Source organism: Convolutriloba macropyga, chromosome 11 (assembly GCF_964194025.1).
Source record: "Convolutriloba macropyga chromosome 11, txConMacr16.3, whole genome shotgun sequence".
NCBI classification, from domain to species: domain Eukaryota; kingdom Metazoa; phylum Xenacoelomorpha; order Acoela; family Convolutidae; genus Convolutriloba; species Convolutriloba macropyga.
The window spans coordinates 38,116,786-38,143,363 of record NC_134478.1 but is presented as its reverse complement, the minus strand read 5'-3'; the positions used below and the strand labels follow the sequence as shown (position 1 = coordinate 38,143,363).

The window sequence follows — 26,578 nt, the reverse complement described above, 5'->3', positions numbered from 1 at the left end:
TGTTGCCAAATTCCTACGAAGGTGACGGAAACTGAAGAGGTTTGTACTCAAATTCTCGGGCCAAGCATTTTCCCCAAAAATAACGTGGAAAAGAGCGTAAACTCACCCCTCTTTATCCGGTTAATTAAAAATGGAAGAGTGTAATTATAAGAGTGTAATTTAAAAAAAAGTGGCAAGCGGTGGTGAGGATTGCTCCCCCATCTTCCCTTTGTCGAAATAGGTACTTTCACTTTGTGCAATAACCATTGTGCCAACCATTAGTGCAGAGTTTTCTCATTAAATGCATCCTTCTCACCCAACTGGAGGGGAGTAAGGGTTTCTTTTTTCACTAAATGAGAGGTGACCATAACTGATTGTGTGGTTATGTGAGCGGAAAGAATTGTATAAACCAATTAGATTTTTAAGTTTTTATTCTTACCTGACCAAAGTGGGGAGAATAGAAACATATATTTCATATCTGGAAAGCGGAAATGAGCTGTTGAAAATTGATTTATTAAACTGGTGATCTGCTGTTTTATAAACCTAGTCATGGTAACCAAGTTAATTCATTGTGCCAACTGATATTATGATTATTGGATTCCACCTGGTTATAATGGTAACGGTGTAGCAGTGTAATTTTTTTATCACTCCACCATAAATTACAATCTTTGCAGCGCGTGTAAAAAGAGTGGAGAAAAGAGTGTAAATACAGTGTACTTTTTTAAAAGTTACACCCTAACATAATTTTTCTCGATAAATAGGAGTGGAATACGCATTACACCCGAATCCCCACTAATTAGGGGTGGATTAAGGGTGAAACCTCGGCCAGTGTTGAAGAAGATGCTGTCAATGGATTAAGTTAAATACATGTCAGTGAGAAAAAAGTGAACTAAAAATGTTTTGGGTAATTACAGAAACATAAGACTAGCACTTGGGTGATTAATTAACGATTAAAAATACAGAACTTATACTAAATATCAGCAATTACATTAATGCAGTATGACTTGCGTAATAATAAGTTAAAATGAGCAGCTCAAAAAATTATCACAATTCCAAATTCGACAAACTCCAATTTTTTCAAAGCTTTTGAGTAACACCACAAAGATTAGAACCAAAAATTTTGACAGCTTCTTCTCTTATGAGTGATGTTTTTATATAACTAATTATGTTGATGATTTTTCGTTTCGTGGGTTTCGTTGAAAAAGGATTCGTTCGTGATAGCAACCGTACATGGCAAAGGTTGTATCATTGTGTACTTTGAACATCCAGGCTGGAAATTTCCAATGGGTTGCATAACCACTTGCGTAATTGCAGGTTTTTGATCGGTCGGTTTAGCAAGCGAACTAGATCCAATAGATTTTTTAACGACTGCTGTATTGTTGTTTTTACTGTTCGGATTTTCTTCAGGAGTCGTGGGCATGCGCTGTATTAAGTCTGAGGTTTTGAGGCAAGTTTTGTCAATTGGACGGCTCGTTTGTGCCTGAAAAAATAAGATGCCTTATTTGTTATTGGCTTTGAAACAAAATTCAAATGCTTTCACTCATCAAAATTTGATTCCAAACTTTTTATTAACGCCGTTTAAATTCAGAGGTATAAAGTAACTTTTAGAAAACTAGATTTAATGCAAAACCAAAAAAAATGGCTTCTAAAACCGAGAAACCCAAAAATTTTTTAAATCAGGTGAAAGTTTAGCAGTTTCTTGGCAGTGTAGCAACTTTCCAATTTATAAAGCGACTTGTCAGATGAAAAATTTAGCTTACGATTTATTAAAACTTTTTAGAAAAAACGGCAACAAAGTAAATATTTAATATTTTGTAGTAAAAGTGATCAGTATTATTCTTAGTACATCGCGTAAAAATGTACCTTTCTCTTGTGACTATTGTTTTCATGACTTTTCATAGTCAGTGGCGAAACCCTAGCCGTATGTGCCCACCTCACAGACTGGCTATGTCCACTATTACCATAACCATGACCCGAATACACCCCACTCCGTTTCTTTTGGTGCTGTCCAGCATAGGTCAAAGAGTTCGTTCGATGCCCAGCAAACTCAACCGGTTGACCAAAAAAATGCACTGGGTTGTTTATTTTGGATGGGTCAAATGTATTGTTTTGTGGAATAAAAGACGTCGTGTGTTTGCATAGAGACGCTTTGGGCGTTGGAGTTCGAGCCATCTGATGGTAGTCCGGGGCAAACTAAAAACGCAACGATTAGGGTAACTGCAAGAAACGATCCGTCCGGCCTCTGAAGCGATGGCAAAATGCGTGGCAAATAATTCACTGACGGCTGATTGAACATTATAGATTTCGTTATTTTAACTCAAATCAGACAAAAAGGCTCTTTTAAACTATAACCCGGTAGTTTAAGACACATTAACACTAATTTGCTATAAATGAGTCTAGTGCTGCACTACTGACTTTAATTGCTGGACAAAGTATTGGGGATTCCCGAAAGGGAAAAGAAAGCTCAGTGTTTTTATCTTAAACCCACATTTCGGCTAAGTGCCCAAAAAAATTGGTTATATCTCAATTTAGAAAGATAACCACCTCTTCTGCTGTATGACTTTCAATCGAACTGATTCTGCTCCTTGATTTGGCATCTCCACTCGAGGCCATTCTGGTCTCAGAAGGTCCAGTCACCTCAACCCACTTCCAGATCTTATCCCAATCCAAGTCCAGGAAGAACGCATGTTTTAGTATCCGACACTCATAGTCATGACACGAGAATCCGAGCCGCATCCTCGGATCGTACGTGAGCAACTCGTGGACCAATGAACGAGCGCCACCCGGAAGCCGACAGCAGTGGTCGGGACTGAACCCTTTGAAGCCTGCTTTAATGTTTTCCTCAGTCAAGTCATAATCAATGCTGCGCCTGGGGCCCCGGGTTTCAGAAAGGGTTTTGCAGATTAAAAATGGATGTCTGCCTGAACAGATTTCATAGTTTTGTGGCATCCAATTCAACAGAACAATCAGTTTAGCAAAAAGTAGTGGATATTTTTTTAACTAAATGAGTTTTTCATAACTTGAGTTATCAGAGCCAGTAATAATAAGCCAAAAAAATGTAACTCAATACAGCAAGAATCAATATCATGACAGTTAATTAATACCAAAATAGCCATCGTACCAAAAAACCAAACTCCACAATACCCAACGAAGAAAAATTCATCTTAACGTTCAATAGCCCACGTACAACATAGCAGTTGGAATTACAAGCATGTTTTTGCCCTCATCTAACCAAATTAATATGACCTCAAGTCCGGTCGCGATAGTGCCATATCATGATAATGATCAATAGTTTTTAATTTTTTTCTGTGGCTATAGGGTAAAACAAGAAGGATCAAAAAAGTGCTTCAATACAAACTTCAAAACCTCCTTATGTTAAATTTTTTCGAGCTTAAAAGCTGCATATTTAAACACTGAATTCAGAGCCATTGATTAACAGACAGTTAACAGATTTGCAATAAAACCGCAAATACATTAAATACTTTTTTGTTAATTTTAACTGAAGGTCTTAATTTGATAAAATTATAATGTATGGAGACATATTACCCAAACTTTATCTAAAAATCACTATTTTGTTGTATGGTTTTGTGCTCAAACAAATCCGTTGAAGTTGAACCAGAAAACGCAGCGAAGAGTTTTGATGTCAATTATTATCATCAGCTGGAATTACTATCCTTAATTTGTTTTCTCCTTAAATTGTCGATGCAGCGAATTGTTGAAGCTTTTTCTGATAAAAAATTAAACGAATTAGGTCAATCAGACCTTTTTGTCGGTTTCTTAAAGCACCTCGTTTTTTTCGATGTAAATCTGTTAAAACTATTGCAATATATTGGTTGTGATTCTCAAAAGCCGGGCGAACTAAAAAAGAGGCAAATGAGCTAGAACAAACGTTGTATAGTTCTCAATAAAAATGGGTAAATATATTTCGTACTTTCTAAAAACTAAACTAGGCAAGCAACTAATGACAGGACCTGTTTTCTCTTTTCTCCTATCAATCATTGCCAACAACGATGGTTTTTGAAATTATAATGGCAAAGGTTTCTTACCAATCGAACAAAAAAGTAATGCTAGATCAATTTTTTTTCAATTCTTAAAATATGTCCACTTCCCTTATTCTTTCCATCAATTATTCATATTGGTTGTAAATTACTTTATCATGTTTTGCCCCCTAAAAACGTTAAATTTTCGACCGAAAAATCTACCCTATTGAATAGAAAACATAATTGACGATTGGAGTAGTTTCAGGTGGTGCATTAGTTACTCTAATATTGTTGCTGCTGAAATCTATCCGTTTTTTGTTAGATGAATATCGCATCTGCTGATAATTACGTTAGCATTGCCCAGAATTATCATCTATTGGAAAGATTAGAACAACAAAAGATTTTTGTAACATTTAGGAAAAACAATTGCTGTTTGTTTAAGCAGATAGCTAATACCCATAATCAAACCCAAAACTGTAGTCGACGAAAATAATCATTAATTGTAACATTTAGAAATAAACAGTTGTGGTTATGCTAACTATAAATAGTAAACATGAAGACCGCATAACAACTTGGCTGCGTCAAACTGCTAAAAAAAAGTTGGAAAAATGGAGTTTTTCGTCCCCACAAAATCCAAAAATTAAAAATGTCTTTTGTACGTTCTTCTGTTGTATCCCTACTAAAAAACCCATTGGCCAAACTGACCGGCTAGTGTAAACTAGTGTAGAAAATAGGGCTGGTGTAAACTTTCTAACCCCTATTAGATGCAGGGTAGGAAAATAATTGGGAAACTTTGAAGTTCATTCGGTATTAGGTAGCACGCATTTGGCCCTGGCACCCAAGAGGATTAAGATGAATGCCAGACCCGTTATCAAACATAGCTGTTTGAACCCTGTAATGGCCAGAAAACATTTCTGTGAAAATTTGTCAGATTTTTGTTTTGTCTTTTGGAAGTGGAAATTACGTCTTGTAAAACAATGTATTTTTGCCGGAACAAATTTCAAAAACACATGCTTAATCCTTACGAGAAAAATTTTACTTTCAGAGTTGTTGAGACAAAAATGCAGATTCGAAACCATTATTTGGGACATCAATTCTTTTCCACTGAAACTGTAATCAATATACAAAATATATAAAAAAAATTGGCCAAAAAAAGTTATTGCATTCTTACATTTGAAGAATTTCAATTTCAGCAGAGAATTATTTAAAGTAGTCAAATTGTTGCGGTTCTCAATTCCGAAAAAGATTTTGGCAGTAACATTACGAATATTCCATTATACTATTTCCACTGAACGAGTATTGTGACGCAACCTTTTACTCAACCAAGAACTGTATCTCTGAAATGTCATTGCTCTTAAAAGAAAAAGTGATCCTCGAGGGTTTAATCTTAAGAAATCTAGGAAAAACTGCTGGTTTTTTTTATCTCGCTATTCTTTAGATAGAATTTCTTCAACTTAGGTTATTGTGCAAAATAGCAGTAGTTTGATTTGCGTCCATGGTTTTGGTTTTTTACTACAGTTTCTGAAAACAAATGGAAACAAAAGCACTGTTTGGGTTTGCTAATTGAAGGCGGTAAATGCGGCAAGTGCAGTAAACTGGGTCTTTTCTCTAAGGTATTTTTAATACAGGAGGCAACACTTATAAATAGAATTTTTGTGACCAAAAGAGGAAAAAAATGTAATTCCCAAATACAAAAATGACCTAGTTTTTTATTAAGATATGTTAATGTAATTTCTTTTTATTGAGAAGACAAGACCTAAAGAATTAATTTAACATTGTGAAAAATTTGTTTTATAATAGTTCGAAAAGTGGTCTAAAACGCGTTTAATTTGCTCAAATTGCTGCACATTTTTGCTCAAAAGTCTGATTTCCAGATCTCCAGTAGTTGAGAGTAGCTGTTGACGCTTTCACGCCAAACAAGAAGTTGCAATTGACAGTTTAGAGACAGCTTTGAAGTCAACAATTACAATTGTTGGCTTTAAAAATCAAATGACTCTTCAACTTCACAGACGAACTCCGTGGATTATCAATTTTCCCATCTAGTGATGAGGGTTTTGATCCGATCTGTTTCGAGACAAATTGTGACCTCAAAACATTATGTTGCAAAGTTTACAATTTCTTGAGGGAATTTGCCAAAAAAAATCAGAGTTTTTCGCGATCATGCTTTAAGGTTAAGATAGTATGTTTGTGTGGACAATTCCAATTTGAGAATATCTAGCTCAAATTTGGTCCAAGTTTGGAAATATCCGTCCTATTTGTCCACATTGTCTTTTTCTGAGCAAGCGTGACAAGGTTTGCTCCTTGTTGTCAACCGGCGTTGTCGCACTTGATTAGAGTTTCTGAAAGATACTGAATTTTGATTAGGCAACATATCGATTAGGCAACTGAATTTCGATTAGGCAACGCCCAGATCTCACAATTCCGAAAGGTTTAGTTAGATGGTTCTTCTTTTTCTTACAATACAATTCCCGTACTGTGCTCTTGGCTGTTAACAGGTTTCGATGGTGAAACCCTTAAATTAAAATTTAAAAACAAATACAACAATTCAATAGACATCAGGTAACAAGCTCTAGCAAATTCAGCAAACTAACGTTAACTTTAACTGAGTCTAACTCAAACACACACAAGCATGGAACAAGAAAAAAGAAACTAAGTTGATCTCAATTCAACGCCTAAGTATTTTGCCACTAGTACTTAAGCTCAACAAACAGCTGGAATAATACTTCAGCTAATAACAGACTGATGAACCACAGTCAAACAACAACAAAAACTCAGAGCTTCTCGCGCGATCATGCAGGCAACCTTTGCCAAATAACTTCAACTTTATAACAGTGACAAAACAGAGCCTCTCCCTTAATCGTTCCGGCAACATAACGCAGGGACGCATAATAGCTATTACAAGAGCCTCCCGCTCTTCAATGTCGGCAAACTATGCCAAACGGTCACACGATTAGCAATTTCCTCTGCGCTTATAGTGTCAATCACTTTTATGCTGCGCAGTGGGGAGTGGGAAGTTCATTGCCTAATCAGCATGGGCTCTCGGCTCACGTACACACTATTAATAAGGGAGTTCAAAAACTCAAAATTCTTCGTTTCGGATTTTACCTCAAAATTATCTTTTTCCCCTTATATATATGTTAACCGCTACCCACCCGGTAGAGCCATTACTGCCAATCCTTGTATAAAAAGAGTTCTGGGGTTCCTTTAGGGTGTTGTTGTTTCCACTTTGTACCGTTTTATCGGTTCCGCAAAATCGGGGTGCACAAATTGTTAGTCCCAACTTGCAAAAATTTTCAGATTTGACCAAATATTGTGATTTTGCAAAACTTCACTGTCTTTCAGTTCGAATTGACGTTAACAAGTACCAACTGCTTCGGCTTCACATGAAGCTATCCGCAAAATCCAGCTAGCTACTATACAATACAGAACACAATTTCATATAAATTACTGTACAACGCACTGAGGTCCGTGTTTCACTATAATCGGTCTATAGATACCAGCCGCTTAGAAATGACTTTTCGTTCGCTGTTGACAGGCATCATGGGAGCTAGAATACTCTTAGTTAAATGCTACAAGTGATAGAAAGAGGTTCCTTGATCCCTTCGCAGCGATTTCGATGATAAAATTCTCTTCACGATTAGAATTCAATGATGAAAATTTTCATGATTCCTCTCTGATTGATAACAATACATGTGATAACAACACATGTGCAGGGGTTCCACCAACTTTCATTTAGTGCATGCTAAATTGTGCACTATTTAGTAGAGTATTTGTGACTTCATTGAGGTCGGGGTAATAAAGTTTTAACTAATTTTTTTCGCTCTCCTTTTCTCGTTACACGCAATACCGGGCCTCGAAAAGCATATTATGCACAAACTGTCCAGCGCTGTGGCCTGTGTACTGGTTACGATTTTACAGTTTTTGGCAACTGAGATTGTGAACAACAAACCATTTAGACAAATGAAAAAAAGTTATTGGACTAATTACAGAAATTTCTCTCTCTCATCTGTGGATCAAGAAGACAATTAGAACTTTTGCAACTACCCATGTCAATTGAGTATCAACTAATTTATATTCACATTTGTCAACGGTAACGAATTGTCATCGTGGAGACAATGACGTCAGCTGAAAATATGTGACAAAAAAATATGTGCCATGGAAGGCCTAAACTGGCTCAAAATTGCCAAATGTAGCTTTTGCAACGTAATGAAGAAAATTGGAGTAACTGGTAGACTTCGCATTCAAAACTTTTACAAAATTAAAGAGTTACTGAAAATGTCTCTCCAGTGTTTACCTGTAATGACGTCATAGAGTAGAACACCAATCATCCACCAATCAGCAGCAGGTGTGTATCTGTGCTGTCCATGCATCAACACTTCGGGGGGTAAACAAATGGGGGCTCCAGCGGATGTCGTAATTGGCTCATCCCACAAAGTTGCGTGATCAAAATCAATCAATTTAATCCTTGACGGGTTTTGCAATATTAAAACGTTGTCCGTCTTTATATCTCTATGAACAATTTTCAACTTGTAGTTCAAATAATGAACCGCACTGAAAAGCTGCGAAAACCAGTACTTCAAGTTTTGGTCTTTGAAAACCAGATCTTTCTTTTCGTGGGCAATTTTATGCAAAGAAATGCCCTCGACCATTTCAAAAACGTGCCAATATTTTCGTCTCTTTCGTTCTTCGGCTATGTGGTATATTTTGTAGATGTAAGGACATTTTCTGAGGCGTTCTTGAACACTTTTCCGACTGATTGTTCGTTTCCAGTTTTTCTCGAATTCGTCAAACTCTGATGTGAGTTCTTTAACCGCATACGAACGGGAGTTGGCAGCTATGCCCTGAAATAAGGACATTTTCTTGAAAATCTTACCAATATCTTGTTTCTTGACAGCCGCATGCAAAGATCTTGCAAGTTCGTACATATCTTGATATCTTGCCATGTAACATGGCAAGATCTTGGTAAGAGTTACCATGTTTTAGTGTTTCTTATCAAGGCTATCAAGTTTCTTTTCACTGGGAACCCAATTAGATTTATTTCCAAATTTGATTGATATGGGGTCCCCGGACCCTAGTCCCAGCACAATTCAGCGCTGAATCTTTACATTCCCATATTAACTCAGAAAATCAGTTCTGAATCAGTACATTTGCAGTCCATTTCTAGGTTTTTATGAGCAGGACAAATTCAGAACAACTTTTCAAATCATGATTTTGTACTTGACAGAATAGAACTTGATTTTTACCATAATCAGACAAAAATCATGCAAAATTGAAATTTTCGATTGTAGTTCAGAACAAATTCAGAATAACTTGGGTTGTCCTGATGTTTTACTCTGATCATTCCAATTATTGACATGATCATGATACTTGGCAGATTAAAATACAGAATAAAATTTGTATGATGCAGCGCTGAAAAAAGTGTGACCTCAGTCCGGGTCTCTACCCGGGTTAAATTAATCATAATTTGAATTTAATTTCTATGTCAGCTGCAATGCTACTGGCTTGGCGACTGGTGCTAGGAAAATTGGCAGACGGCGTTTAGCCGACAAGGAAAAAATGAGAAATTTAGCCGTGAATTGGTTGCGCCAACGGTGGGAGGTCTCGACCTTCGTTAGGCTAGTTGATTAAAAAAAAACTGCGTTATCTCTGTCCGCTTACAAAATAGTGGTTTAAATTGGCCTAATCACAGCTTCAAAACTAAATTTTATCGCTCATTTTATATTCTCGTTTTTAGGTTGTCGGCTAAACGCCTTGTCGGCCAATACGGCGGCCAACTTGGCGACTACACAACAAAATTTCCAATTTTACCAAATGCACAATTTATCACACATTAAATAAGGTGCTAGGAAAATTGGCCGACAGGGCGTTTAGCCGACAAGGAAAAAATGAGAAATTTAGCCGACAATTTTATCATAATTGGTAATAAAAGTACATAATTGGTCCATAAATCAGTAGTTCGGTTGTGATAGATTCATATCAAGTCCCACGGGCCGCTGAGGCATGGCCATGGCCCGCGAGGCATGGCCAGATCCGGTAAAATACGGTCCGACCACGGATAGACCTTCGTTACACTAGTTGATGAAAAAAACTGCGGTATATTTGTCCGCTTACGAAATAGTGTTTTAAATTGGCCAATCACAGCTTTAGAATAAAATTACTTGCTCATTTTACTTAAATTGTCGGCTAAATTTCTCATTTTTTGGTTGTCGGCTAAACGCCCTGTCGGCCAATACGGCGGCCACCATTAAATAAATTTAAAATTTGCTTATAAAAGTTAAATCTAATCAAAGCATCAACTTTCGGTCCACTGGGGTACCCGGGTTGACTTCATAATTGAAAAAGTTGTAAAATTACAACTTCCTATTATGTCGTCTATGAAAAGTTGTAATCCTAGAACTTTTGGTTTACCCGGGTATATATCTGTTTTCGTACAGAAGATGGTTACCTTGAAAACTTTGCCAAACGACCCTTTGCCCAGTACAGCTTTCGTATTCACTGTGAATTCCGTTTTCTCACCGTTATCCGAAATGAACAATCTGATCAAATTCGGCTCCAACTTTTTGATCGAAATTGCCTGAGCCGCAAATTGAATATTCCTGCCCTGACTCACGTGGTTGGGTGGCAGAGACTGCGATGCAAAATTGTGAAAATTACCGAACGGTGATAAAATTGTTTTCCCATTATTTTCATCGGGTTGGCGTGCGTAAATTCCTGGCGTATTGCATTTAGCTTGACTTTTTTTGGGCGAAACTGTAACGTTATGGCTACTTTCTGAGATATTGTCAAGCGAAATAAACAGTTCAGCTGGCTGGACCTGATTTTGTTCTGAATTCGAGCTGGTTTTGTCTGGGCTTGTGCTGGCTTCACGCGCAGTCTGGCTGTGTTTAGTAGCTGAAGCATTCAGAGCGCTGTTTTCGTTGGCAAGCTGCGGACTTGTGTGGTTAACAGGACTATGTTCTCTTTTCAAGGCGAAAGCGCCACCATCGCCTAAAGCAATCTATCAAATATTACCGCAATTGCTAACAACTCCCAGTTGGTCTAGCGGTTAGGATTTGTGGCTCTCACCCACAAGGCCCGGGTTCGACTCCCGGACTGGGAATATTTTTCTTTCGATTAATTTGCGAGTTCGATTAATAAATTAGCAAGTTGCAAAATTAAATAATTTAAATTTCTTTTAACTTTGTGGTGCGCGGTGACTGACTGTTCTTGTTTGGTGGGAGTAAGGATTATTAGGGAGTAATTTTACGCCAGGTAATTATCATATTGCAAAATTAAAAATCTGACAAAGAGTTTCGGATCTTGGATCTTTTCAACAATTGCCCCCCCTTTGGTACCTAGTAGAGAATCGCCACCCCTTTTGTGCTATATACTTTACCACAATATTAGTTGGCCTACAGTTTAGATAGCCGAATATCAGTTTAAGTGCAATTGCGGACCGCTGTTCATGGCCATGCCTCTCACGCGCTGTGGGATGTAATCCGGAAATCGCGGGCCGGTTGTCGCGGCGAAGCCGCGACACGCGCGAAGCGCGCCCACCGACCCGCCAGTCGGAAATTCTTTTCGCTTTGTATTCCAATTCGGCTAATTGCCCTAGCATGGCGCACTTTATTCTATCCAGTTTAACACAGTATGAGCATACACGGAAAGTTTAGTCGTCTCTGATTGGTTAATAAATCGCTCGCTTAAATTCTATTCAGGAATAGGCCCCCCTTTTGCAAAGGGGGGGGGGGGGGGCAAAAGATCCGGATCTTTTCCGCAAAGAAATTTCTTAAGATCTTACACAATAAAAATTCTCACATCACCGAGGTAACAACATGCTTGAGCATGTATAATTTTTTTTTGGGGGGGGGGGGGGCAAACAAAACTGATGATGAAAGAGCGCTCTAACCGTGTTTAGTAACGGTTGCATGTTTCACCACCTGATTCGGACTAATAACAGTGACAACTGTTTTCTGCTCTGCAATTGCAGCCTGCTGCTGCTGCTGTTCGTTTCTCTTCATTCGCATCAGACACGAAGCGGAATCTCCGGATCCATCCGGATGCACGGCAGCTGTGGTTGCCAGCTGCAACTGGGGCTGAGCGATACATCCTGGAGTGTTTCTTTTGGTGGCAGCAGCTGATGTTAGATCACGTGACAGCTCCCTGATGATTTCGAGGAAGTCATCAAACTCGAAGTGAGATGACATGTCTTTCCCATATCGCTTCAAAACTGTTCAGGAAAACAAAGAGATTATTGTTTGTTTCTTTCACGCCAAAAATAAGTTCAGAAAATTTAACAAAAAAACACCCGGACTGACCACCATAAATCAATCTTAGATACCATACACACTAAATAATGTTAAGACCTTAACGGAGTTAAAGTAAACCATTGATAAGGTAAAGTTAAGGTAAACTTTTTAAATATTGTGATCGAGTTTTGCTTGTAATTAATGTTTGCTATTAATTGTTTTTGTGTGTCTTGTCCAGTTCTCTCAGCTCTTTAATTCAGCATTATTTTTTCACAAAGTTGTCTGTTGAATGATATGTGTTTTTTTAAACCTTTTTCTTTTCCTCATTTGGTAGAATTTTAAATCAAAATGCGGATGTGCGGGGTTGGAACATCATGTGCAAACGTACATTACCGAGCCTCCTTGTTGCTCTTAAAACATTACCGTATCTTGCTTCCATACTCATAATGTAATAATGCAGTCGTGTGTATATATAATATTTAGACAGGGCACACCCCGTCTATGTGTCTTAAGCTGTCAACGGTCATGCCTCTCACGCATTATGGGATGCCTCTCACGCCTCTCAAGCTAGGAATTTGTTATTTGGGATTAGTGCAATTTTATCTTCTCAATAAAATGTGTCGTCAATTCGAAACATTTTTTTCGTCCAGTTAATACCTCCTCCTGTTGAAACACCCCAGGGGTGTTCAGACAAGATTCAGATGAAACTGGATCCAAAAGTCTGTTTCAGTAGATCAGTATTATAAAAAATTGCAAAAACAAGACCGAGTTCTGAAAAATGCTTTACAAAGACATCACGGATCATGGTAGCATAAAAAACCTAGTCGCAGGGTGCCTGAAACTCAGTTTCTTAACTGGCAAGAGATACATCTAACGGAAAAATTCTAATAGCATAAATAATTGACCTAAACTGAGCGTTGAGTCTATACGCGGACGGGTGCTAGAAAAACTGGCCGAGAGGGCGTTTTGCCAAAAAGGCAAAAAGAGAAAATCATTCGACAGTTATATCATTATTTTTTAAAAAAAAAAACTTCATTGGTCAAAAAATCAGTAGTCGGTGGACTAATATCTTTGGCGTGCGCCGGTGTGGTGCTCCACCCGGCCTATCCGTGACCGCACCCTTTTTGGCAGGTGTGCAATCATTGATAGACCTTCGTTAAGCTAGTTGATAAAAACTGTGCCGTATATTTACCCGCTTGTGATATACTATTTTGAACTTGCCAATCAAAGCTTCAGAGTTAATCTAGTAGCTCAATTTACATTAAATCTCCGCTAAATTTCTCATTTCTTGATTATTGGCTTATCAGCCAATACGGCGGCTACCATCCAGTGTAGATTGCCGCCAAAATAACTTTCATATCAAAAGCTTACAAAGACCCGCCAGTTATTAATTTTATTCAATGTTGCAAGCGATATATAATTGACAGTAAATATCAATAAACGTGGCATTGAATCAAAATGCTACAATCAAGCTTTTTCCCCACTGCTATTTGCTCGACGCCTATTTGAAATTGATATTTTCAGTTGACTTATTGAAAAAACGAAGATCGGAAACACACAACATTCAAATATAAATTCTACTAAAGACATGGACACTGTTTGTTACAACACTGCATGCTGCATGTTTTCCGGGACAGAAAATAATGGAGTACAATTATACAAAATTTTCCGATAAGAGGTTTTTATCTTGTAGAAGAAAAACGTAACATATTCCAGTTGTGTTTTTAGAAAGATGAATTTCAGAAACTCTATAATTTGAATATGAATTCCGAATTTTGAAAAACCAGACACTTGATCTTTCGTTTAAGGTTCCAAAACTCTAATTCGCGTAGTTCAAAATCCTGATTTGATTACCAAATGTTTTCTTAAATCTACACATTTTCGCCTTCTAACCCATGCACGTAGAAATTGAAATGAAATGTTACTGTGGGTCCGTAGACTGTGCTTCTAAAATTTTATCTTTCGTAAATCTATTCGTCACAAGCTAAGTTTTGTGCTCTGTGCCAAAGTATCTCTAAAATATTCATTTATACAGGAAACATCAGAAAATAACCAACTAATCAGAGCTTTTAAGAATAACTTGACTTCAGCAAAAATTCACTGGAACTACTAAGAGCACGTCTCTACAGATATTATTTTTCATCTTTACACTTGGTTCTGCCAAGAGACTGAAAACTGTTGCAACTGATGACCTTTTGCATCACTTCTAATGTAACGTTTTGGTTAGCTAAAAAAAGGGAAGATTTCAATTAGACACCTGTATAATCTTCCTGGGCCAAGGCTCAACCCTTAATCCACCCCTAATCAGCGGGGATTAGGGTGTAATGCGTATTCCACTCCTATTTATCGGGGGAAAAAGAATGAAAGAGTGTACTTTTTTTAAAAAAAAATAGTATTCCCAGTGAAACGAATTTTGATAACCTTGCCATGTCATGTAAGATCTTGTTAACTCTCGAAATACTTCAAACATCTTGATTGACAAACATTTCTTGGGACACTTTGATAAGATCTTGACAGGATCTTATCAAGACATGTCAAGAAACTTTCTTGACTTATTTTGATAAGATCTTAATAATTCTTGATACGTAGAAAATTTTGGTTCTAAGCAACCCGGAGTGAGGTGATGGAATTATGCACCGGGAATCCAGAGAAAAATCGGCAATGCCCAGACAATCCAGACAAAAAAAAATAGCTATGACTAGAAGTAGTGACAATTACCAACGCGTTTATGTCTCAACTTTGTAACGATATGCAAGTATTACTGGACATTGCGACGATTAGATGCAATGCAACTATGATTAGACAGAAAAAAACATAGTCATAGTCGCAAACCTCGCATAGTCCAACAAAGTCAAAAGACCAACAAGATATGTGCAGTTAAAAAAAATCCTTTTTGACCGTCAAAAATGTATTATATGACTCAATATTGACTGAATCCTAAGCTCAAAAAATTCTAGTAGTCACCGGAAAATTATTAGGTTAATTGGAAGATCTTCAGTTTTTGTCCAATAACTCCATGGCCAAATTTTATATGTTCTATGTCAAAAAATGTAATTCATAGCAGTCTGAATAACAATATGTGTAAATTTACACTCTTTTTACACTCGTTGCATAGTGTAATTTATGGTGGACTGATAAAAAATTACACTTTTACACAATTACCATTATAAACGAAATTGAAACGTTGAATGATGGTATCAGTTGGCGCAAGGGCTAACGTACAAGGTGAATGTAACACGTTCGAGAGAGGGCAGATGGGGGATCAAACCTCACTACCTCCTTCCACTTTTTTTTAAACTTACACTCCTGTAATTACACTGTTCAACCGTTAATTAGGCGGAGAATTAGCGGTGTATTTTTTTTTTAGTTTTTACACTCTTTACACTCTTTCCCCCGTTATTTTTGGGGAAAATCCTCGGCCCAGGTTCTACATTACTGAGAAGAAGACAGATGTATATCAATGTTAAAATGTGAAATGCATGCCTGATCTGAAACTGCGAAGAGGGATGTCAATTTGGAGTGTCTCACAGACGACCTCGTGCAACTTGAGCGCTGTCACTTTCTCCTCCCGTATACAATTGGTGCTCACTTTGGACATGAAGACACGCTTCAGCTTTCTACCCGTCAGATGCTGATGGTTGATATTTTGGTTGGCGTTCAGATTGTTTGTTGTTCTATTGTTGTTGATGTTGTTCACGCCGAAGTGTCTTACGCTACCGATGCGACCTGAAATATAGCTTGATAAAATAAAGTAGATGCCGTGGTTCCGAGCGAGAATGGCCTCTAATCTGATGAAGCCGGTTCAGACTGGAAAGAGTTCTGATGAAGACTACCACGCTCTCCAATTTTTCTGCACTCATAGCGTGCTGGAATCCATATTTTATTATAATTGAGTGAGCTCAATTGGTTTTTTCCGTATCGATGAACAGACAAAATAGTCACAAAAACAGACAAAACAGTCCCAGACAAAACAGTCCGAGTCAATGCGCTACTTAGATAAATCAAAAAGAAAATGCAGCTTCAATCTTGAACGAATCTTTGGGAGTCGGCAGAGCAAAAGCATCGCAGATTAGTGGCTACTGACTTGGACTCTCATTTGGAGATTGCGGCTTTCAACCCAGGTTGAGGTACCAGACCAAAAATTGATATGCCCAGACCGTCCCAGACGAAACATGTCTGTGTCCAGACCGTCCCAGATGTAAAGTACCCATGCCCATACTTTCTTGTGATGAAAAATTTTGTGCATTCATAGTGCGTTCAACAAGCGTACATCCAGACTTCCGTTCGTTCCGATCCATAATTCGTGCGCTCCAAACTGAAAATTTGTGCGTTAATGTCTAGATTATCGTGCGCCCAAAGCACCCTATGTGCCGAATTTCGTGCAGTCGAAATTTTCGACGTCCAGGCTTTGTGCACTCCATGCCAAAAATTGTGCGCTACAGAATGGAAAATCGAGCGTTCAAAAAACAATGAACAGACTTTCGGGAGTTCAAAGTTGCCTATGTCCAGAATTTGGGCGTTAACCAGACGAACGCGAAAAGCTGTGTGGGGCATGAGGAACCAATCAAGAGGAATACCAAAGGGTTTCATAAATCCACAGATCTATTCCGTTTGTGCTCTCCAGCTTAGTGGGTGCACATTATTTGTACCCCCCAGACGCACGTGCTATTTTTTAACACAAAGATTTACTATGTAATGGCACGTGTTGTGTAAATGGGGGCGCATAACGTCCTGGGGGCACAAACGGAAAAGATCCAAATCCACAAATATTTAAACGATAACGTATGAAAAGCTCTTTTCCGCTACCGAAAATTTTATTGGCGTTAAACGACAATTCCCTCGAATAAGTTTAATTATTTTAAATTTAAAAGTTTTTCATCGGGTCATGCCATAATTCAAATTGAACCAAACTTGGTATGTCGTACGCTTGGCGTAACTTGAGTCTGAACTGAAGAAAATTTTGTATTGTCTAGCCTAGAAAAAACTCCCGAAATTTTTTATAAGCGAATTACCTTCTTATTATATTCGGATCTTTTCCGTTTGTGCCCTCAGCTTAGTGGGCGCATAATATTTGCTCCCCCAGATGCACGTGTCATATTTTCACATAATGATTTACTATGTAATGAAACTTGCTCTGTAACTGGAGGGTGCATAACGTACTGGGGGGAGGGCACAAACGGAAAATATCCTTATATTCTATACTAATGTTTTCGCTCAAAGGTTGTCTGAAATCAGATTAACATATGTCCAAAACCGCGTTCCAGTCAGAAGATATAACTAACAATTAATCGTTTGCTTAAAATTACATCACATTGCATCCATTTGCGCAAAAAATCTTGAATTTTGGGATATATTCTGTTTCCCCCCAAATTTTTTTATGACCCCCAGTTTCAAATTATATGTTGTTATATAGCACGTTACTATGAAAGGAGATAGCACGTGCGCCTGGGGGTCGTAAAAGATTTGTGCTCACTAAGCTAGGGGGGGGGGGGGGGGGCAAAACAGAATCGATTCGAATTTTATTTTTGAGGCCTTTCAAAGGTGAATTGCAGGCGTAAATGTTGCAGTTATTGGCTTGAGTGAGTTTGACGAGTACAGAGAGTTTTGGATACTGAAAAGTTTGGGATATTTTATCTTTTCCATTTGTACCCATCCACCCCTCCTCCCCCCCCCCCCAGCTTAGTGGGTGCATATTATTTGCAATCCCCAGACGTACGACCCATATTTTTACGTAATGATTTACTATGTAAGAAACGTGCTCTGTAACTGGGGGTTGCATAACGTACTGGGGGAGGGGCACAACCGGAAAAGATCCCGGATCTTTTTCCGTTTGTGCCTCCCCCGTTTTAGAGTGCGTGACATTACATAGTCGGGGGATCACAAACGGAAAATATGGGACAAAAAAGCGTTTCTTGATGCTTTCACATCTTTGAGAAAGAGAAGTGCTAACTTAGAAATCTTGAGGTGGATGCTAGGTTGAAAAGGGGGTAACGTGGATTAGCAGCAATTTTTAAACTCATAGGCCTTGAAATCTGGGATCTTTTCCGTTTGTGCCCCCCCCCCCCAGCTTAGTGAGCGCATATTATTTTCACCACCCAGACGCACGTGCCATATTTTCACATAAGGATTTTCTATGCAATGGGACGTGCTCTGTAACTGGGGGGCGCATAACGTATGGGGGGGCACAAACGGAGAAGATCCGAAATCTGTTAATAGACATCAAATGAACAAGAGTAGTTGGATCTATTCTGCCCCCCCCCCCCCCGTTTAGTTTTGTGGGCATATAATGTACACTTGCTATTTTTTACACAGTTAAGTGCTATAAAACAACACATAAATTGTAATTGAGGGCATGAAAACACTGTGGGGGGGGGGGGGGGGGGGTTAGTGAAACATGTTAGATTCAAATAGTTTACCTGTACTGGCAGACTTCAACTTGTCCAAAGAGAGTCTCAATTGTTTATCCAAATTAGTAGTAGTAGTAGTTGTTGTTGTGTTCTGCTTCTTGTGTGTGGCTACAGTTGCACGCATTCTGTCCCATCATAGATATAGATAACAACAGCCCTCTTCTCATTAACCACGTCCTTCTACTCCTACTCTCCCACCTCTATCCTTGGGGGTTTCCAAACAAGTCTCCTCTTCTTATTCTTGAAAAAGAATAACCTTTAGCATTTAGAGTAAATTTAATTTAAAAAACGATATTTTCAAAATTGAAAAAGACGCCAAGACGGAAAAGATGCGGGGAGGGGGCAAATGCACATGATCCGAATCCAAAGCCCTGATAAAAAGGACCCCGCCACCAGTATTTGGGTACATTTTCAACCCCCTTCCCCCCAACTAGCTACCAAATTGTCCATATGGTGCGTTACGACTTATTATGTGTCCTCTAAGGGTGCGTGTGTGTTTGTGTGTCTGTATGAGTTGGGTCAGTTTTTTTTTTGGGGGGGGGGGGGGGGCGTCTCAATAAGCATTTGCAGTTCTGTTTTGGATCTTTTCCGTTTGCGCCCCCCCCCCCCCCCCCCCGTTATAGAGCACATCCATTATATTGGAAATCATTATGTAAAATATGTCGCGTGAGTCGGGGGGATGCAAATAATATTCACCCACTATGCGGGGGGTGGGACACAAATGGAAAAGATCCTCTATTTTTTTTTTAAATTCGCAAGTTATAGGTTAGATCATGCAAGCTTTTGCTAAGAACTACTTGCAAATTTTTTAAAAGAAAAAAAGGATCATTTCCGTTTGTGCCCCCCAGCATCTTGATTGAAATAAATATTAACCTCTCGATGCCTTTCGTTTTTGCTTTTTCCAGTTTCAAATACAACTGCACATATCATAACTTACGACAAGAAGATCTGGTAAAGATGAGCTGGAACGTATGCCAAATTAGAGAACTAGTCTGATTTATTTCCAATTAGAGCAGAGTATTTTTACGCTACAAACACTTTTTACGCTGCGCACCCTCCCCTATCACTGCAGAATCTTTTCCATTTTTGTCTTGAATAAAATATAAAAGGACATAATGGAAAAGGTTCCTCTATTTTATGGGATAGAAAATTAGTAAATTATCTCACCTTTTGTGTCTTTGTGTTGCTGCTCTTCGTACTTGTTCACTTCTCATAAATAGATTTTAATAAATAAATACAAACACCATGCCTTAAAAACCCATTCTAGTTTGTACGGTACATTAATTAGACATTTTGGTCATCTTATTGCTAAAACTGACACGTGCTAAAATTTGGCATGACTTCCATTTTTTTTTATTATTTAGACAAACTGGCATATATGCACGCTGCTGATGACCATTCGTCCTTCCGAAACCCAAGATGATTGTTTCTATTTGGTTCTTATTAAGGGCACTTGACATTGGAGAAATACATCAAAAATGGTATCTATTCTGTCCGGACACTCCTAGCTGGTGCATAAAAATCGCACGTGCATTTTTTTTAAATATACGCGTGTTATATGACAACTCAAAATTCGTAAACAGGGCTGTAAATGGACTGCGGGAGGTGGGCATTGAGGTCTATCCGGCTTGATATCAATCAAATGTTTTTGATAGCTATCCTTTGATCCAATGCTGTGCATTCCCCAGTCGAAGGTCTTACCATTATTGCCCATCCCATGAAATTATAGCCCCCATTATGGTATAATTAACATGATGGGGTTATAGGTTATGTGACCACTAAGCTGTGGGGGCTATTATGGGAAAGACCCCCAGTCGAAATCGAATGGCTCTCTTGCAAAACACGGATCTTTTCCGTTATGAACAACCGCCGTTACAGAGCACGTGTCATTACATAGCAAATAATTATGTAAATAAATGGCACGTGCGTCTGGGGTCGCAAATAATATGAACAGACTAAGCGGGGGACACAAGCAGAAAATATTGCAAAAATCTGGTAGATTCTGCCAAAATCTCGAAAGATTATGCATAATCTTGCGCTATTTCTGCTAGAATCTTATAAGACAACCTTTCTCTCTGTCAGAATCATACAAGACAATTATTGTTTAACAATTATTGTCGATCCTTGTCGGTTTTTTGACAGATTAGTAAAAAACAGCCAGTTACAGACTGAAAATTCCAAGAAAAAGTCTTTATATGAGTTTTACTGTGGTAATTGGTTTTAAATCGAGAGCTGCATCCATCAGACAGGAATGAAAACAGAAGGCAGTACTTTTCAGACGGTAGTGCAAACTTATAGAACTACGGGGGGCAGAATAGATCTGCTTTTAACAAACTCAAACTCAAAACTCAACCTCTTATGATAAGAAGTGATGAATACTTCTTCGGAGAACAACAGATGCGCTTTTCAAGAACAGTTGCGCTTTCTTTCTTTCAAGTTGGCCTTCAATAGCACATTAAACGTGCATCTTTATGAACAAAAACTTGAACGTTTAGAACCAACTCAACACTAGCATGCATATCTAAATCTAATAACGTGTTTGCATAATCATTTCTATAGTAAAACACTAGTTTTCTACTATGTACCCAGCTCGTGTGTAAGAACTGGGAACGGCCATTCTCTAATAATTAACAGTTCATTTGCGGATTTTGGTTTCTCTTTCTCTTTTTTTACTCGTATTCTTTACAAGTTTGTATTTATCGTTGTTACAATTAACTTTTGACCCGACTCACAGCTGGATAGAAATGGAGGGTGAATCAAGTCAACTGAAGAAGCAGGTGGATCAATTGCAGAATTCGGTCATAGGTTTGATCGCAAAAAACAAAGAACAGGAAAGTAAAATAAAAAATCTTGAAAAAATGCAATTTGATATGAATGAGCGCCTCAGAGCACAAGAAAGGTACACGAGCAAAGACTGCCTAATTATCTGCAATCCGCCTTTCGATCCAAGAGATAGCAAAAATGTACTGAAAAATACCTTGAGATTTTTTAGCAATTTTCTGAAAATAAATCTCACTGAGAACAGAACAAAAGCATGTCATATTTTACCGGGAACTGCTAATGGAGATCAATATGACTCGGTTATTTGCAAGTTTGTCTATTTCGACGAGAAAGACAGAGTGTTTGGGGCAAGACGAAAGTTAAAAACTGCAAAAAACAGCCTGAATAAAAAACCTATTTTCTTGAATGAACGACTACCAAAGTTTGAAGCTGAACTTAGGGCTGAGGCAAATAGACAGGGCTTCAATACTTCGACAAAAAATTGTTCCGTATCTGTATTGGTGAAGCGAAACAACAATGATACTGGATATCACAACATCAATCAAATTAGCGGTCTTGAAAATGTCAAAAACCCGATCAAACGAGAAAACCAAAAAAGGAAATACTGCCTTGATGATGACGACAAAGTTGATGATGACAGAGAGAAGTCACCTGACTTCAAAAAAATCTTTAAGTGCTGACTGAACAAAAAAAACAAAGACGTTTAGTGAACAAATTAAAAATATTTTTGTTTTGTGCTAATTTTATTCTAATCTTATTGGCATTTTTCGGAAGCAGTTCCTATTTTGAGGCCCCGTAGAAGAAAAGTATTCAATTAGATACGTCAAAATTTCTAGATTTTTCTTCTTTTTTTTAAAATTGATTTAGATTATTTCTGATTTACTGTAAAACCAAAAATGTGACTGCGATTACGCGTCACATATAAATATATAAAGATAACTGTATAAATATTTAAATGTGAAATATAGTAACTGACTGCGATTACGCGTCACTACGACCAAAAATCAATGAAAAAAGAAATTGTTCGCACATCGGATTTGATGGCTGCGATAAAGCGCCTATTTAAATTCGAAGATGTCGTTTCTTTTTATTTCTCTCAATGTGAAAACAGGATCACCCAAGATAAATCAAGTATATCAACTGATTACTGCGATTACGCGCTTGAAGTTGTTAAACTTGTAAACTTTCTCCAAATACATGATCTTAGCAGTAAAATTTCTATTTTTTCTCATCGTTTTCTTGTTTTTTTCCTCCTTTTAGGCTATATATTTTTAAATATTTTAACAAAAAAATGCATTATGTCTACGATTTACCTTTTTTCCGAAAAAACAGTTTTTTACTCTGGTAACCAGAGTTGTTTTAACTCTAACGTCATATCCGCTAACACTTTGAACTTTGCTGCTACAATCCATTGAAGACAATGGTCGTCCCACTTTTCTTCCACTTGTACATATCATTTTAGTACAACAAAATGCAAAAGCTCTTCATGCTTCAAAATATAAGATCTATATACAAAAATTTAGATCAGCTTCAATTTCTAGTAAACAGTTTAGATAGTCTACCTTTAGCCGTCTGCTTAACAGAAACATGGATATATGAAGAGTATGACACTGCTTGTTTGCAACTAGATGATTATCAAAAAATCGTCACAGTCAGTAGGGGTGTAAAGCGAAATCGAGGTGGAGGAGTTGGTATTTTTCTGAAAAATAAAATAAAGTTCGAAACAGTAAGCAAGTACACCAGCAATGAGTGCCAAATTTTGACACTGAAATTTTGCTATAATAATTTAAATGTTTTTTAACTACAATATACGTCAAACCAAACACGTCCATCGAAAAACTAAGCACAAGCTTAGGAAACCATTTTTGAGAAAGTTGTTATTCCGGAAGACTGTATGTCAGTTATATGTGGTGATTTCAAGATAAATCATCACACCGTTTCTTCAAAGTTGAAAACATTGCAAGAAGCCTTGCTGTCTTTTGACCTGCATTATGCAGTAAATGCGAACTGCACTAGAGAAACAAAGACTAGTAATTCTTGTATTGATGCCGTGTATTCCAACGTAAAAATTGATCTGAAAGTGTCACAAACTACGCTAACAGATCATTATACGCTCTTTTTTGGATTCTCGGGACACAAATTGAATCATTCAGAAAAAGAAAATGATGATGATCGTATGATTAAAATGTGGTCAAAACTTAATGATTCAAACGTAATTATTAATCTTCAGTTTTATATGCAACATGAATTACAGAAGTTTGAACTAACACTTGATCAAATAAGTTCTGAAGAAGCCATGGAAAATTTCCAGTTTTTCTTGAATAAATGTGCTGAAAAATTTGTTCCTACAAAAATTTGTAAAGGTACAAAAAATAAAAAATTGTGGATTGACAACGAAATAAAACATCTAGCTACCAAGAAACGACAACAATACCAAAATTTTATGAGAACGAAAGACAAAAACGATCAACTCAATATCAATGCATTACGTAACAAGCTGCAAAAACTGTTTAGAAGAAAAAAGGAAATGTATTATCAGCGGTTATTGAATGCAGATGGTCAGAAAAACTCTAAATCTTTTTTTGGATTCATTAGCAGATTAGAAGTCAAAGTTGCATCGCAAGATAGGCCCAATAAAGAGACAGCTGATAAATTCATAGACTATTTCTCTACAGTTGGTAAAACCTTAGCATCAAATTTTGAGTCTAAAAGTCAGAATATTTCTAAAAGCAGTAGTATTAGTGTACAATCAATGCGACTAACCAGGGCCACTTCGCTGGAAGTACGGGAAATAATAAATAAAATGCGAACGAAATATAGCACAGATGTCTTTGAACTGAACAACTTTTTTTTGAAGAAACTCGAATGGGTAATTGTGCCAATACTAACAAAAATAATCGACAAATGTATCGATGAAAAAAGTTTTCCAACTTGCCTGAAAGAAGCTAGCAGTACATAAAAGTGGTGATGTCCATGAACCATCTAACTTCAGACCAATTTCTCTACTTCCAACTGTTGCAAAAGTCTTTTAACATTTCTGTACAACAAATTATCTAATTTTTTTGGAAGTTTTTGATCTCCTGGATGCAAATCAATATGGTTTCCGACGACAAAGAGGAACCATTGATGCATTAGCGCATTTTGTTGAAAACGCTAAGGACACTTTAGAAATCCAACCAAAGTGCTCGATAGGTCTGTTTCTAGATTTGAAAAAGGCATTTGACACGGTTAATCATAACTTACTACTTAAAAAAATAATTGCTAACATAGGTTTGAGAGGCCCAATGCTTGAAATTATGAAATCATACTTATCTGACAGAAAGCAAATTCTTAGAAATGGTGCTGCAAGAACGAGTCCAAGAACTCTTACGTTTGGCGTGCCGCAAGGTTCAGTTTTAGGACCACTACTTTTCATCATATACGTCAATTAAATCAGACAACAATGCAGCTGCTCTACAATAACGCTCTATGCCGACGATACTGCTCTGCAGCCAAAAAAAAGTGCAAATGAAGTTCTTTTTCAAAGTGATATTGACAACATCGGCCTCTACTTAAGCGATAACAAACTGACGCTCAATGTTGAAAAAACGATTAATCTAAACTTAGGTTTTAAAACTATGATGAATGTTCTAAGACTGAACAATGCAACCCTTAAAAAGAGCAACGAAGTAAAGTATCTAGGCGTTTTGCTGGACAACAAATTGGATTTCAAAAAAAACACATAAATAGCGGCGCTGCAAAATTGACCAAATTTACGGGATTGTTCTACAAACTGAGGTTTATATTGAGCATTAAACAATTAGTTTTAGTATATAAGTCTTTTGTTCAATCGGTTATACAATATGGAGTGCTTATTTACGGAACTGCAAGCAGGACAAGCCTGAAGTTTATCGAAGTGAAAATTAAACAAATTTCGCGAATTATTTTCAGGAAACAAAGTCATCAATCAACAGCGAACGAACGGGAAAAATATGGAATCTTCCTGGTGAAAGAGCTACATATTTATGAGCTTTTAAAATTTTTAATCAAAACAATTAGGCGGGGACATAAAAAGAAGTTTTGAACAGGTTTATTGAGGATTCAGAGCTTGTGAGGCTAGATGAGAAAAAAACAACAAGTAAGAAACTAAAACCTAGCAATCAATTTACTGGTATCAACACAAAGAGAATTGGAAAACGAAAAAGGAAATTGCTAAATTATATACTTAATTTCGACTCAAAATATGTTCACTTTATAAAGAGTTGCGACAAATCTCGAATTAATACACACCACCACACTTTTCTTGAAATTTTTTTACAAGGAAATGATATCATAGAACTTTTTTATTAGTTTTTTTTGAGCAATTGTCTAAAACATTTCTTTTTTTTTATTTTTTTTATTTTTATCCTTTTACAAAAATTGAACTGTTTCCTCACGTGTACTTGCTGTCACTCAATCTATTTAAACATTAAAAACAAATCAATATCAACACCCTACCCCCACCCCTATTTGCGAACAAACTGCTTCCCAAAGGCATCACACGACTAGGCTTCTTCGCCTTTTGATGATCTTTTGAGTATGTATATGTAAACCTCATTGAGCAATGTTGTTTGTTTATACATACTTGAGAACAATTTATTATTATTATTATTACTATTCAACCTATGCTAAATCCTGGGATGCTACTACTACTGTTGTAACTCTTACTGAACCTAAAACTTGAGAGTATTCGTGCTGTTCCCGCAACATCATTTCACATTTCCCAAAATATAGTTTTACTTAATGTACAAGCTACAAAGCAAATATATTTTGAGGTTTTTTTGAAAAAAAAGAGGTATTAAAAAACGTTGTTTCCCATTATAGCTGCATCCCACAATAATCACCATAACAACACCATAATTGGGGCTATAATTTTGTGGGGTTGAATAGATTGGAAAAACAAAATTTCAAGGATGATTGTTTCATAATCCAAGTAAGTCACCAAACGCAAAGACGAAAAAAGAACTACATGAACTACAAAATGACGGAAGAAAAGTTAAACAAACTTTCTCCTAGATTTTTTTAGAATTTCATGATTCTCTTCTCAAATAATATTACTTATTAAATTAAACTTGAACTAACAGACGGGTTGTTAACAAAGATCCTACAAACCTGTAAAAATAAATCGATGCTAGATATTTCAATTGGAGCTCTTTTATAATGATTTTCTAATATTTGTCATATT

At 37.2% G+C, this 26,578-nt stretch overlaps 1 protein-coding gene and 1 non-coding gene across 2 annotated transcripts; one reads left to right on the top strand and one right to left on the bottom strand.

Annotated features, from left to right (window-relative positions):
• Positions 1–849: 849 nt before the first annotated feature.
• Positions 850–19,976, bottom strand: LOC142349366 (uncharacterized). Its single transcript, XM_075400853.1, has 9 exons — positions 19,762–19,976; positions 18,604–18,834; positions 15,671–15,913; positions 11,848–12,168; positions 10,405–10,946; positions 8,254–8,800; positions 2,524–2,900; positions 1,843–2,172; positions 850–1,459 (listed from the first exon to the last, which is right to left on the bottom strand). Exons 2-9 carry the CDS (start codon positions 18,716–18,718, stop codon positions 1,139–1,141), a joined length of 2,796 nt encoding a protein of 931 aa, XP_075256968.1. The 5' UTR covers positions 18,719–18,834; positions 19,762–19,976; the 3' UTR covers positions 850–1,138.
• Trnae-cuc (transfer RNA glutamic acid (anticodon CUC)) lies at positions 10,987–11,058 on the top strand. Its single transcript has one exon. It is a non-coding gene; the product is annotated as a tRNA-Glu (tRNA).
• Positions 19,977–26,578: the final 6,602 nt, after the last annotated feature.